This window comes from Echinops telfairi, unplaced genomic scaffold (genome assembly GCF_000313985.2).
Source record: "Echinops telfairi isolate 266 unplaced genomic scaffold, ASM31398v2 ScPeMD7_7468;HRSCAF=8506_0, whole genome shotgun sequence".
Classification (NCBI taxonomy): Eukaryota; Metazoa; Chordata; class Mammalia; order Afrosoricida; family Tenrecidae; genus Echinops; species Echinops telfairi.
This window is the reverse complement of record NW_022111369.1, coordinates 43,897,382-43,910,212: the sequence shown is the minus strand read 5'-3', so window position 1 is coordinate 43,910,212 and position 12,831 is coordinate 43,897,382. Positions and strand designations below refer to the sequence as shown.

General features: G+C 41.8%; 1 protein-coding gene and 1 non-coding gene across 2 annotated transcripts in view; one reads left to right on the top strand and one right to left on the bottom strand.

The window, feature by feature from the left end:
* The window catches only part of LOC101655225 (protein FAM47E), a 29,270-nt gene extending 20,310 nt beyond the window's left edge, over positions 1–8,960 (top strand). The window contains exons 5-6 of the mRNA XM_045284352.1: positions 4,729–4,806; positions 8,572–8,960. Of these exons, the coding sequence (XP_045140287.1) occupies positions 4,729–4,806; positions 8,572–8,655 (162 nt within the window). The 3' untranslated portion in view covers positions 8,656–8,960. The remainder of the gene's footprint in view (positions 1–4,728; positions 4,807–8,571) is intronic.
* A 417-nt stretch (positions 8,961–9,377) lies between these two features.
* Positions 9,378–9,481, bottom strand: LOC115873424. Its single transcript, XR_004048421.1, has one exon. It is a non-coding gene; the product is annotated as a small nucleolar RNA U13 (small nucleolar RNA).
* Positions 9,482–12,831: the final 3,350 nt, after the last annotated feature.

The window sequence follows — 12,831 nt, the reverse complement described above, 5'->3', positions numbered from 1 at the left end:
TGGTAAATTTGAACCGCTGACCAATATAACCATTCCAGTGTGTATGGAATTGTGTCTCATAGTGGTTTTCATTTGTATCTCTCTTCTAGCTATTGTTAGATTAAGAATTGCTTAATGTGTGTGTTAGTCTGAGTGGACTAGAGAAACAAATATAGGAACACTGTGTAGATGGTGCAGGACCGGCCAGTGCTTTCTCCTGTGGTGCATGAGGTCGCTATGGGCTGGAACCGACTCATTGGCACCTAACAACAACAAGAACACAGCTTTGAGTTATTTATTAAGTAATCATTCATGATTTATCTATATTAGATTGGAAAGCTAAGACAAGGAGGGTTGTGATTTAGATTTTTATAGTAAATGGCTATTAAATTATTATTTTCAAGTATGAGAGGCATTCCACAAATTTAGGGGCATACCATATTTATATAAGCCTCAGAATACTAGAATAATGGTCACCATAATTTCTTGGTATGTGTTCTTTGGAGCTGCCTAAATTGCTATAGATTTAATCCTTAACATAAAACTAGTCCAGTTGCACTTAAAAAAAACAACCCAATTAACTATATATCTAAAAACAAAAAATTAGTTACAGAACTATTGTTTTTAATTGAAAGGATTATTTTATTTGATGTAATTTCTATATAGCCTGGTCTCATTATCTGAGACTTTTCATTTTGCCTTTTTTAAAAAAAACTGTTTTGGGTGCTTGGATTTAAAAAAATCATATTTTGTTTTGGTGTTGAGAATCTACACAGCAAAACATACACCAATTTCACAGTTTCTACATGCACAATTCTGTGACACTAATTACATTGTTTGTGCTATGAATCCATTCTAGCCTTCCCTTCCCGTACCCCATTAACATAAACACATTATCCCCAAATTTTCAAGTTGTGGTTAATATTGATAGATATTAAAAGAGCTTATTGCTCAACACAGACATTTAATACTAGTGAAGCTTATAGTATTAAGTTATGAGGTGGGGTAGGGGGCCAGCCCCCACCCACTACTACTACTACCCACTGGTTCAGTAAGCACAATTGTACGGTTGAGATATATAAGTATTATATTAAAGTTATAGAGAGCATGAGAGATATTTACAATAATGCAGTCAGACACATTACATGCTAGCATTGCTCACCTCAGCCCAGCTTGGTGGTCCACGTGGAGAAAGGGGGAAGGGAAGGAGGGCGAGGGAACAAGGGAGAGAGGACTGGAGAGGAGTGGGCGTAGAGAGGGGGGTGACCAGGGAGAGAGAAGTCAGAGAGCTTTACATTGCTGACCCACGCCTATATACCTTTTGGGGGCATGCACGCCCACTAATTACAGGTAAAGACATACGTCACAGGAAGGGGTTACACTACAGGTTACACAGTAATGAGGGGGTGGTCCAGGGACATAACATGCAACAGGAAGAGGAGGGACTGGGGTATACATGTGACAAGATGGGTGGATCCCAGATTCAGGGTGGCAGCTTAACCTTGACCTGTTCCCTAGGTCTCCATAGTAACCATTATCAGTAGGGTGTAAACTCTGCCTCAGGAGCCTGTCCATTGTCCCCAGTGGCAGGGAGCCTGGCCCACTGCAGTTTGGCAACTGATTGCCCTCAGGGGGGAGGGGCGCCTGTGCATCTGACCTCCCCCCACAGAAGCTAAACTATTATTTGTGTTTACAAGACTTAAGGGGATACTTTTGGTTTATGGTTTAATGATATTCTCAGGGCAATAGTTCCAGGGGTTCAGCAAGCCTCCATGGATCTGGATTCTGATTGAATTGTTAATGCTTTTCTGCATTCCCCCCCCCTCCTGATCAGGATGGTAACTGGAAACCATCCAGTTCTTTGAGTCTCATGGCAAAGGAGGCAGGTGTTCATGGAGGCAATTACCGTATATGCTCATAGATAAGCCGAGTTTTTCAGCACATTTTTAAAGCAGTTTTTTGGTAAAATTGGGTGCCTTGGCAGATATTTGGGTTGGCTTTTCCTCGAGTATGTACAGTAGCTACCTACCCATTTTCTCTTCCTAGTTCTAACTTTGTCCACTGTTGCTCCAGGCAAATCCAGATCATTTCTATCTTGAATGACACTTGCAAGCTTTTAGAAGCCCAGGCACTATGAAGTAGGAGGCAGAACTGAAGTGCTAAATTAGGGCAGTTTACTAGGATGTCCCATTAAACCAAGACTCTGAACCTCCCAAGCAAAGAACCAAATCCCATGAGGTTTTATAGAATCAACCACAATAACCACTTTTTAATTTTTGGATCATTGTAAATCTTTCTCTCACATAACTTTTGCCAATTCAACTTTTATAGGGTGTACAGTTTATTTACAGCAATTATAAAACTGCAACCCTATCCTTCATCAATGTGATTTTCCAGCACTGTAAATCCAAACTCAGAACCCCCTTTGCCTCCTCCTCCTGCCCACCCCTGATAGCCACTAATAAATGTTGGTCTCTATATATTTACCTTTTCTTGTCTTTCTGTATAAATTTGGTTCTTTTGTATAAATAATTGTCCTTTTGTCTTATTTCAATCAGCATAAGGTCTTTCAAAATTTATCCATATTGTAACATCTATCAAGATTTTGTTTCTCTTATTGAGTAAGTGCTGTGAATGTACCACATTTTGTCATCCAGTCGTCTGTTGATGGGCATTTAGAACTGCCACCTTTTGACTATTGTAAATAGGGTTGCCGCGAACATTGTACACAAATCTGAGTCTCTGCTTTCACGTCTTTGGGGAATATACCTAGAATTTCTGGATCATTTGGTAGTTCTATTTTTAGTCTCCTAAAGGACTACCATACTGTTTCCCATAACAGCTATACATTTTGAATTCCCACCCACAATGGACAAGGGTTACAATACCTCCACATCTTTATTAATACTCATACATTTAAAAATAATCTATACTCAAACCCAAACTCACTGCCATAGAGTTGAGGGCAACTCATAGTGCCATAGGACAGAGTAGAACGGCCCCTTTGGGTTTCCAAGACTACAATCATTATGGGAGTATAGCCTCATTTTTTTCCAGAGGAGCATCTGGTAAATTTGAACCGCTGACCAATATAACCATTCCAGTGTGTATGGAATTGTGTCTCATAGTGGTTTTCATTTGTATCTCTCTTCTAGCTATTGATGTATTGAGCATCTTTTCATGTGTGTGTTAGTCTGAGTGGACTAGAGAAACAAATCCACGGAGACTCGTGTGTAAGAAAGAGCTTTATATACAAGAGCAATTGAATATTGAGAACACATCCCAGATCAAGTCCATAAATCCTATATTAACCCATATGTCCAGTACCAGTCTGTAAATTCCTCTTCAGACTCACGCAACACATGAAATGACACCGAGTGCAGGAAGCTCACAGCCCAGTGGGTGGAAGTTGTGGATCTAGTGGCAGTGTAGGCATCACAGCACTGGCGTGGGTCTCCTTGTGGCTCCTCCAGCTCCAGGGCTCTAAAGCAGCTCCATGTGTTTTGTCACCAGGAATACCAAACACAGAGTGAGTGTGTGTCCCGCCTCCAGTGAGCTATTTATCTTCTTAGGGCCTCCAAATTAGTTTATCAAGCTGTGACTTGATTGACAGGCTAGATTCCACCCTTCCGCAAGTTAATGACAGATTATGTAACTGTCACAATGTGTTTAGTGGCCATTTGAATATCCTCTTTGATGAAATGTGTATTCAAGTCCTTTGCCCATTTTATGATTGTGCTATTTGTCTTTATGTTTATGTTGCCAAAGTTTTATATAGTTTTTGCTTCTTAGATTCTTGTCAGATAAGTGGTTTCTGAAGATTCTCCCATCAATTAACTTATCTCTTCACTTATTTTATTGGTAAAGTCTTTTTTTTGGTAAATTTTATGAGATCATGTTTATTTATTTTGTCTTTTGCTGTTTGAGTTTTTATTATATTAGGTAACTTGTTGTTGAAAGCTATTATCTTGGCTTGTTCTTATAAGGATTATATGGTTTCTGTTTGCATTTTTATATCCTTAACCCATTTTGAAGTTGCTTCTGGGTGTTTGGTTTTTGGTTTGTATTCTATTCCACTGGTCAGGGTGTGTATTTGTGTGTGTTTGTGTCTATTGTCACAGCAGTGGCAGGCTGTCTTTATTACTGTCACTGTGTAATCTGTGTTGGATCTGAAAGTCTGAGGCTGCCTCCCTTCTTCTCCTCCACCAGTGCTGTAGCTGTTTGTGGCCTGTTGCCAGTCCATATGAGGTGTGGATATATTATTCATTTCAATTAGGCTTGATTGTAGCCACCCTAGGCCAGTCGTTGTCTAATTTATTCATTTAAAATTATTGTTTATCCTTAATAAGAGAATAAGTAAGGAAAAATAGGAGGAAAAGCTATCCTTTAAAAACCTCTGTATTTATCAATGCATGAACATTATCTATACAAGTATTACCAAATGAGAAGGAAGTATTCCTTTATAAAATGACAAGTGCTTTTAATTAGGATGCATATGAAACCAAGGGAACCCTCGTGGCACAGTGTTGAAAGTGTTGAAGTGCTAACGGACAGGTGAGGAGTTTGAACCCAGCAGCCGCTCAGAGGGAGAAAGCCTGCTTCAGACACCCAGCCCGAGGGAGCAGTGCCACTCTCCCTGGAGGGTCTCCATGAGTTGGAAGTGACTCAGTGGCAGTGGGTTTGGGTTGGGCTCATGAAACCAAGCTTCTGACAACTGACATGCATTTTGCAATGTGGACACTCTTTTAGGAGGACTTACTTGAAGAGCTTCACTGGATGATTGCCTTTAAGGATTTCGTTCTAAGGAGAGGCTACCGGATGCCCAGGGTGAGTCAAGGGTCATTTGGAGCAACCTGCTGGCGGGTCTGCAGCTCACGGTTGTTGGTTGGAAGGGCTTAGCACTCTGACAAAATCACAACCCGGCTTTTGCAAACACACGTGACTCAAGACTCCAGGATGAAAGGGTGTGCCTACTTCCCAACAAGGATCCCCTCGGGGGTGGGGCTTCCCTTTTGATTCTGCCTCCCTGATTCCAGTGTTGCCAAAGTACTGTCTCCTGGCCAATGCTTGGCCCACTTTCCTTGGGTTTGGCCTTAATGAGATCAAAGTAAAGGGGTGGCGGGGAGGTGTCTCCATGTGCCTTGTACATTCTGTTACTGTACCACTCATTTCTTGAGGGAGTATTTAAATCTCCGTGGCCTCCTTGTCTAAGGATGAATCTGTGGTGTGGACCAGGGCAATCCCAACCAGAGTTGGGATTTGAAATTTTGTCATACTGCAAGCAATCTTTGATTCAGCTTCTTGTAGGATAGGTCAGTGTCTTCTCTCTCTGCGACCTTTCTCCTTTTTGGTCTGGTTTCCCCTTTACAAGCTGCTCCAGTGCACAGTAGGGAGCAGTGGAAGGTTGACAAGTGGACTATTTAGCAGGAGGGTTTGCAGCCTGGAGTTATGTACCCACACCAGCCCTGCCGCCACAGCAGGACCAGATAGGTACCTGGGGCTGAGTCATAACTAGTCATACATGACAACTCAAACGTTTGCCTGTGTAGTCTGTCTGCACATCCCACGGGACCTGCAGGAGGAGGTACAGCCAAGACAGGCAGCTGGTCAAACAGTCTTGGAACTCGGATTTATTTTGGAGAGAGAACTAAGCCTGGCTTCTACTTACTGACAAATAGAAATACTAACCATGTTCAAATGCAGACTAGCTTCCAAATTAAACCAGATCATATGCAAGCAAGCATAGCTGTGAAGACAGGGTTAACAGATTTTGAATAGGGTAGATAGACTTGTTATATGTTTCTAACTGCCTAATCTGTATACAGGAGTCCCATAAGTGGGTTTATATGTACAATGCAAGAAAATATGTCTAAACTGTGTTTACATGACTAGTTTTCTTAATTGTCTCTGACAATATATGCCTACAACATGAGAGTAAATCAGAAAGTCTTGCTACGAGGGTACCAGTTCTCATGCACAGGTTTATGCCAAACAAAGCACGCTTAAACTTGCATCCTTCATCAGTGGATGGCTGCGGACAAGCTCTCTCAGGAATACACTTGTCTTGGTCTCCTTCCCAAACGGGCACCCCAGAGGGCGGAGTAAGACTGCCCCCTGGGGTTTCTGAGCCTGTCCCTTTTCTGGGAGCAGACAGCTGCTCATCACTGTCGTGTGGAGCAGCGGGGGAGTTTGAACCCCCGACTTGTTTCTCATCAGCCCCACACCGAACTCACGGTGGGACTAGGGCTCCCGACTCTCCTTACAGTGCTGACCAAGAGAAAGGTCTGCATGAAACAATGCTAGACAATGTCAAGGCAAAGGAGTCGGCTAAGGCGATTAGGGTACCTGTTTGTTTAATTCCAAAGGTTAATCTTGATAGATTTTATCAAAGGATACAGGATAATCACTAGGGCTCGTGATAGAGAAATTTTAAGAAAACTACACTGGTGGGAAAAAGACCAGGGAAGTTTTACTGAGAGCTTGTTTTCATCACGACAATGCACTGCTCCCGCTGTGAGGGGAGCGAGGATGGCTGCATGAGAATTCTGGGTGGGAAACCTGACCTTGTTCACCTTCCAACCTTGATCTTGCTTCTTCCAACTGTTTCACTCCTGAAACTCAAAGACCTTTGGAAAGGAATACAAGGTGAGGCTGTTTTGACATGGTGCAACTCGAACAGTACAGAATTATTTTTAAAATGTATTTTTTTCTAACAGTTTTATTGGCACATAATTTACATATCATACAATTCAGCACTTCAATCAGTGGGGACCCAGGGCCCATCTGTGGGAAATTGGACATCCCCTTGCAGAAGGACTGCGGGGAAGAGATGAGCCAGTCAGGGTGCAGTGTAGCAATGATGAAATATGTAATTTTCCTCTAGTTCGTGAATGTTTCCTCCCCTGCCCCCACTATCATGATCCAAATTCTACCTTACAAATCTGGCTGGACCAGAGGATGTACACTGGTACAGATAGGAACTGAAAACACAGGGAATCCAGGACAGATGAACCCCTCAGGTCCAGTGGTGAGAGTGGCGATACCGGGAGGATAGAGGTAACGTGAGGGAGAAAGGGGGAACAGATTACAAGGATCTAAATGTAATCTCCTCCCTGGGGAACAGACAGTAGAGAAGTGGGTGAAGGGAGATGTCGGATAGTGTAAGATATGACAAAATAATAATAAGTTATAAATCATCAAGGGTTCATGGGGGAGAGGGGAGAGAGGAGCTGGGAGGGAGGGGGAAAAATGAGCTGATGTCAAGGGCTCAAGTAGAAAACAAATGTTTTGAGAATGATGATGACAACAGATGTACAAATGTGCTTGACACAATGGATGTATATATGGATTGTGATGAGTTATATGAGCCCCCCAATAAAATGATTTAAAAAAAAGAAGAATTATACAATAATTACCACATCCATTTTAGAGCACCTCCCCCCACCCAACTCCCAGAATTCTTTAGAGATGGAAATGCCACTTTCAATATGGTGTAGACCTAGATGAAGGATATGTTGAGAAACAGTAGCTTCCCATTTTTGTTTTTGTTAATAAAGGTTTCTATGATTCAGTAGCAATATTTTGGATTTACCTTTATATATGTAAATATACTGAAGTATAAATATAACTATATGAGGTATATATATGTGTTTATATGCATATACTTTCACTCCTATTTGGTCTTGCTTGTTATTATGATTCATATATTTTATGTTAACATTTTTAGTGACAAAATAAATATTTAGAAGTTTTGACTTGCTCCCTGTTGGTTTAATCCATTCCATTGATGAACATGTAGTTCAACTTTGGACAAAGGGAAGTGTGCCTGACACCCTGGCTATCTACTTCTCATCTGCATAACTGAGGAGAAATGACCCCCTGGTTGTAGCTGAGTTCTCTGAGATCACCTGTGACCCCCAAACCAAACCCTCTGCCTTCAAGTCGATTCTGACTCATGGTGACCCTGTGAAGGCTTTCCAAGATAGTAAACCTGTCTGGGAGCAGAAAGTTCATCTTTCTCCTTGGGAGCGGCTGGTGTGTTTGAACTAACAACCTTGTGATAAGCAAGCTCACCCTTAACCTGATAGCACCCTGGAATATTCTGTCTCTATAATCTGATGTCTTGTATCTTCTACTTGATCTATAAGATATGAACTAAATGAGCGGAGGGAATCGATAATAACAAATGTGGCACATCTATGCGTGTCTATGTCTGCTGCACTGTTATTTATTTAATAATACGGTGGACATTTTGTTCTCTCTCCATGCATGGTGTGTATACTCACATTCATCATTGCTACATGAGCACATGTAACTTATAGATGCATTCCAGTGTCTACTTTCTGCACTACCCACCGCACGAGAGGTGAGCTGGGCTGGATCACGACAAGTGTGAATGATTTCTGGGCAGTACTGATATTGAGCACCTACCTTTCCAAGACCAACATCTATCATCGTCAGATAGATGTGTTTTTGTGTAGCCGCATGTCCATGTGGGAGACTAGATTGGGGACGGTAGTGAAGTGAAGAGAACTATACAGTGTCAGTTCGCTAATCTAATATCTAATGAAGGTTTTCCCTCTTTATTTCTAGTTCCTTGAGAAGATGAATAGCAGAAAAGAATGTAAATCTAAAAGTAATAAGATTCCTATAAAACAATCAACAAATACTAAATGAAGCATAGAAGAATCTTGGGAAGATGGTTAAACAGTTGCAGAATCTGTTTTAAATTTACTACGCATTGACTACTTCTCTTTCTCATTTTACACATCAAACGGAATTTATGATATGTACCTGTGATAGTTAGGTTTTTTGGTGCCAACATGGCTCCCATAGGATCATGTGGGCGGAGTTTAGCCTGTCAATCAGGTTGCAGCTTGATTGGGGGCAACTGAGATAGTCTCTCTGCAGCTGGCTTCTCTCTCCCTGGAGGCGGGCCACACCCTCTCTCTGCTTTCACCTTCCTGTTGACAAGCCAAGTAGAGGCACATGGAGACCTGCGAGAGCCCTGGAGATGCTTCCACCACCACTGGATCCACAACTTTGCACCCACTGGCCTGTGATCTTCCTGCATGTTGCATCATTGCATGTGCTGCGTGAGTCTGAAGAGGAATTGAGGGACTAGCATCAGACTTATGGCATCAGAATTTATGGACTTGATCTGGACTGGGCTGGGATGTTTTCTTAATATACAATTACTCTTTTATATAAAGCTCTTTCTTACACACCCATAGGAGTGTCACTGAATTTGTTTCTTTAGTCAGCCCAAACTAGCACAGTGCCTGACCATGGCTATCCTACGTTCACTCAGCAACATCCTCAAGCTAAATGCTTAATGCTTATAAGCAATGAGCTGTTTCGTCCATTAACCCATATTTCTTTAATAACATTTTTTTTCATGTCAGATAGGTAATGTGCCGAGGTCATAACAAGGTTTATGGGAGGCACATGTCACACAAATGCATGAAAACCCAATCATCATGCTTATGAACCAGAAAAGGATCATCTTTAATAACATAGAGATCAATATTTATGTGTAATCATCTCACATTTTATAGTATTGAGAATATAACATGGTTATTTGTAAAACTAGATACTTATTTGTAAAACTGTAAATAAAAGTAGAATTACTCTATTTCATTATTTTCATTCAGTTTGAATTGAGCTTAGTGAAGTTCTCCGCCCCCTTTTTAGACATGTCAGTCTTGATAATAAATTTGTACCTGTAATATAGGGTCATAAGTTTCTAAAGTTTAATGGAGACTCAAAATAGCATATATTTTGAATTTCTTTTAAAAGTAGTTTTATTATGGAAACATTAATGCTCGTGTTAGGAAACACAAAATACAGATGAGAAAAAGAAGACCACTGAAACCAAACCAAACAAAAAATGACACAGAATTCCTATCCATTCGACAATAACCACTCACTGGAATGCATCCTTACAGATCTTTCTGTTTATACATCTCATCAATCAGAGGTAGTAAAACCCATGGAGGATCATTTAATCAGAAAGGGGTTCATTAAAAGAATAGTGGGTTCCACAGAATATTTTGATGGCTCCAAACCAAAACTCACTGTTATCGAGTTGATTCTGCATCATAGCAACTCTATAGGACAGGTAGAACTGCCCCTGTGGGTTTCCAAGAGTGTAGCTCTATGGGAGTAGAAGGCCTCATCGTTCTACCAAGAAGTGAATGGTGGTTTTGAACTAGTGGCCTTGCAATCTGCAGCCCAGCTAGGGAACCTAATTTGAAACTAGGCTCCTAGCTAGGGAACCTAAATTGAAAATCAAGGAAGTCTATACCCCAAAGCCGATCTGGTGAAAACATTATTTTCGCCTTGGACACCAACACAGTAGCCAGCACGGAAGTCACTATCAACTCCGGATGCTGGATGCCACTACCAGAACCATTACCAGTGTCACCTCTGAAGATGGCTGCAACCCTACAGCCATCACCGCCAACACCACCCGGTCCCCACTATGGAGTCGCCCACTTCATTTCATAATTGCAGTCACCCAACCTTCTGCCCAGATTAGAGAAAACGAGTGTAGGACAACCTCAGGGTCTAGGGCCTGACCTATTTTTTTTTATTAAAATAAAATGATTTTAAAAAAACAAAAAACAAAGCAAACAGACAACTTGCCTGTAATTAATGTAACTATCTATCCCCAGTATACCCTCACTGGGAGAAGAGACCAGGAAAGAAGAGAAATCTTGGGTTGGGGTTGGGGAGGAAAGGTGTATCTCTCTCTCTCTCCATCATCCATTCATCCATTTATCTGTATATCTATAATATGGCAGAAAGGAAAATATAAGTGGATACAATGGTCTTCATTTTTACAATTGGTCAAAGACTGTATAGTAGCTATTTATGATTTTCCTCTTCCACTTTCCATTCTATGTTCCTTCGGCTTTTCGCCAGTTCCTGGGCTGATAGGAATTATTTACTCAACAGAGTGACCTGAGCCTTCATTCCTAAAGTGTGTGAGCCTTGGTGCTCTTGAACATCCAGGGCATTTGTACCATTAGACATGGCAATCCTAGTGGAATCCAATTCCAGGTGACCCCTCGTTTCCAGACCACTTCTCCATGACCTTTGATTTTCACTTGGTAGTGATGATTCATCGACTCACACTACAACTCTCTTTTTCCCAATTATTCAAGATGCATGAGGAGCCCCACAGGACTAGGTGGTAGTCGCAGCTTTAAATTCAATGGAACTGTTACTATTTTTTTACTGATAGAAGCCTTAACCCCTTGTGTAACAGCACTTAAATTACCAGAGCCCAGTCATAAGACTAAGAAGCAATGATTTTGCAAGTTCTCTTCCCAATGCCACTTTGACTCTCAGACCTGTATTCTGACCATGGGAGAAAGACATTTCAGTTGTTGGGCAGAGGAAATATGGATTCTTGGAGAAGAGAGTCCAACTGGGAAAGGTGCTCGGATTGTTTCCCATTTGGAGCACGAGATGGTCCCCGTCAGGCTTTCCGATACTTTAGTGTAACGAACAAGGCAAAGAAAGAACTCGAGTGTCTACCCATTGCTTTTTATTTGTTGTAAAATTCATTTCTTTCTTCTTTTTTAAAATAAGTTTCTTGGTGAGAACTTATGTTGAGTGGAATCTCTTGTTGGTGCGTAAAGCGTTCAGTAAATGTATGGCTGTTGAATTTAATTTAATAAGCCGAGAAAGCACATCTGAATCTAGAATTTGATGCTGGCCCAGTAATTTCCTGCCTTTTCTCAAAAGTGGAAGATGGTCTGTGGCATTTGACTCACTCCCTCACTCCACGCCCGTTCTAAACCCTCCACTTGCTTTCCGGAGGCTGGAAAACCAAAGCCACATTTGCCCAACTTCCTGGATGTTTCAACTCATCGAATGTGACAACATGAGATGTGGAAATCCCGCGGGACACCAGAGGGAGAGCTGCTGCTTTTGTCACCACTGGAGGTGGCATCCAGCTAGGACAGCTGGGGCACGGTTCTGGCAGTCAGGTGCTGGGCAGCAGGAGCTGTTGGCAGTGGTGGCCGGGAGAGAAGCTGTGTTTTCCCCCTGGCCCCGTTGTGTTCCTGGCTTTGCTACAATCACAAACCTAACTCATAGCAGGAGCTCAAGTTCAGTGTTAGGTGCCAGATCAGGCTTATGGAGGCAAAATCCAAGGCTCTGAACCCATGCCTGTCTTTCTACAACCATGTGCACAATACTCACGCCCCACTGGAGTCTAAGATGTCAACAACCGCCTATTGATTGGTGATATTGGCATCCCAGACTATTTATTCTTTCAGACAAAGAGGTCAGCAGCATAGATTGTTTAAAATTCTGGAAAAACCCTCCATGAAGAGTTACAGTTTTTTAAACCCAAAGGGGCAGTTCTACTCTGTTCTGTAGGGTTGCTATGAGTCAGAACTGACTCGATGGCAGTGAGTTTTTAAAAGTTGTTCCTAAGTCCTTGCTAAAGTTGTAGCCACTATATGACTAGTGCCAATGTATTGTGTGAGACCTCTATCAGTTAGGCAGTAGTCACCTGAACCTAGCAACCTCCCTATCAGGTCAGAGGGGTAGGTTGAGGAAGAGATGATAGTACAGTAGCAATATGTACCCCAATGGAATTACTGTCTTCAATTTCTTCTGAAGCCCACGCCTACAGAGAAAGCTTCAAGTCTATCATTAGAGATGATGTAACTAGGTGATTAAATCTTGGAGTCCGAGGACCTGGGCTCGAAGCAAGCTCTGTCAGTTATTAGCTATACCAGGGGTCCTCAAACTTTTAAAACAGGGGGCCAGTTCCCTATCCCTAAGACCGTTGGAGGGCTGAACTATAGTTTAAAAGATATATATATATATATA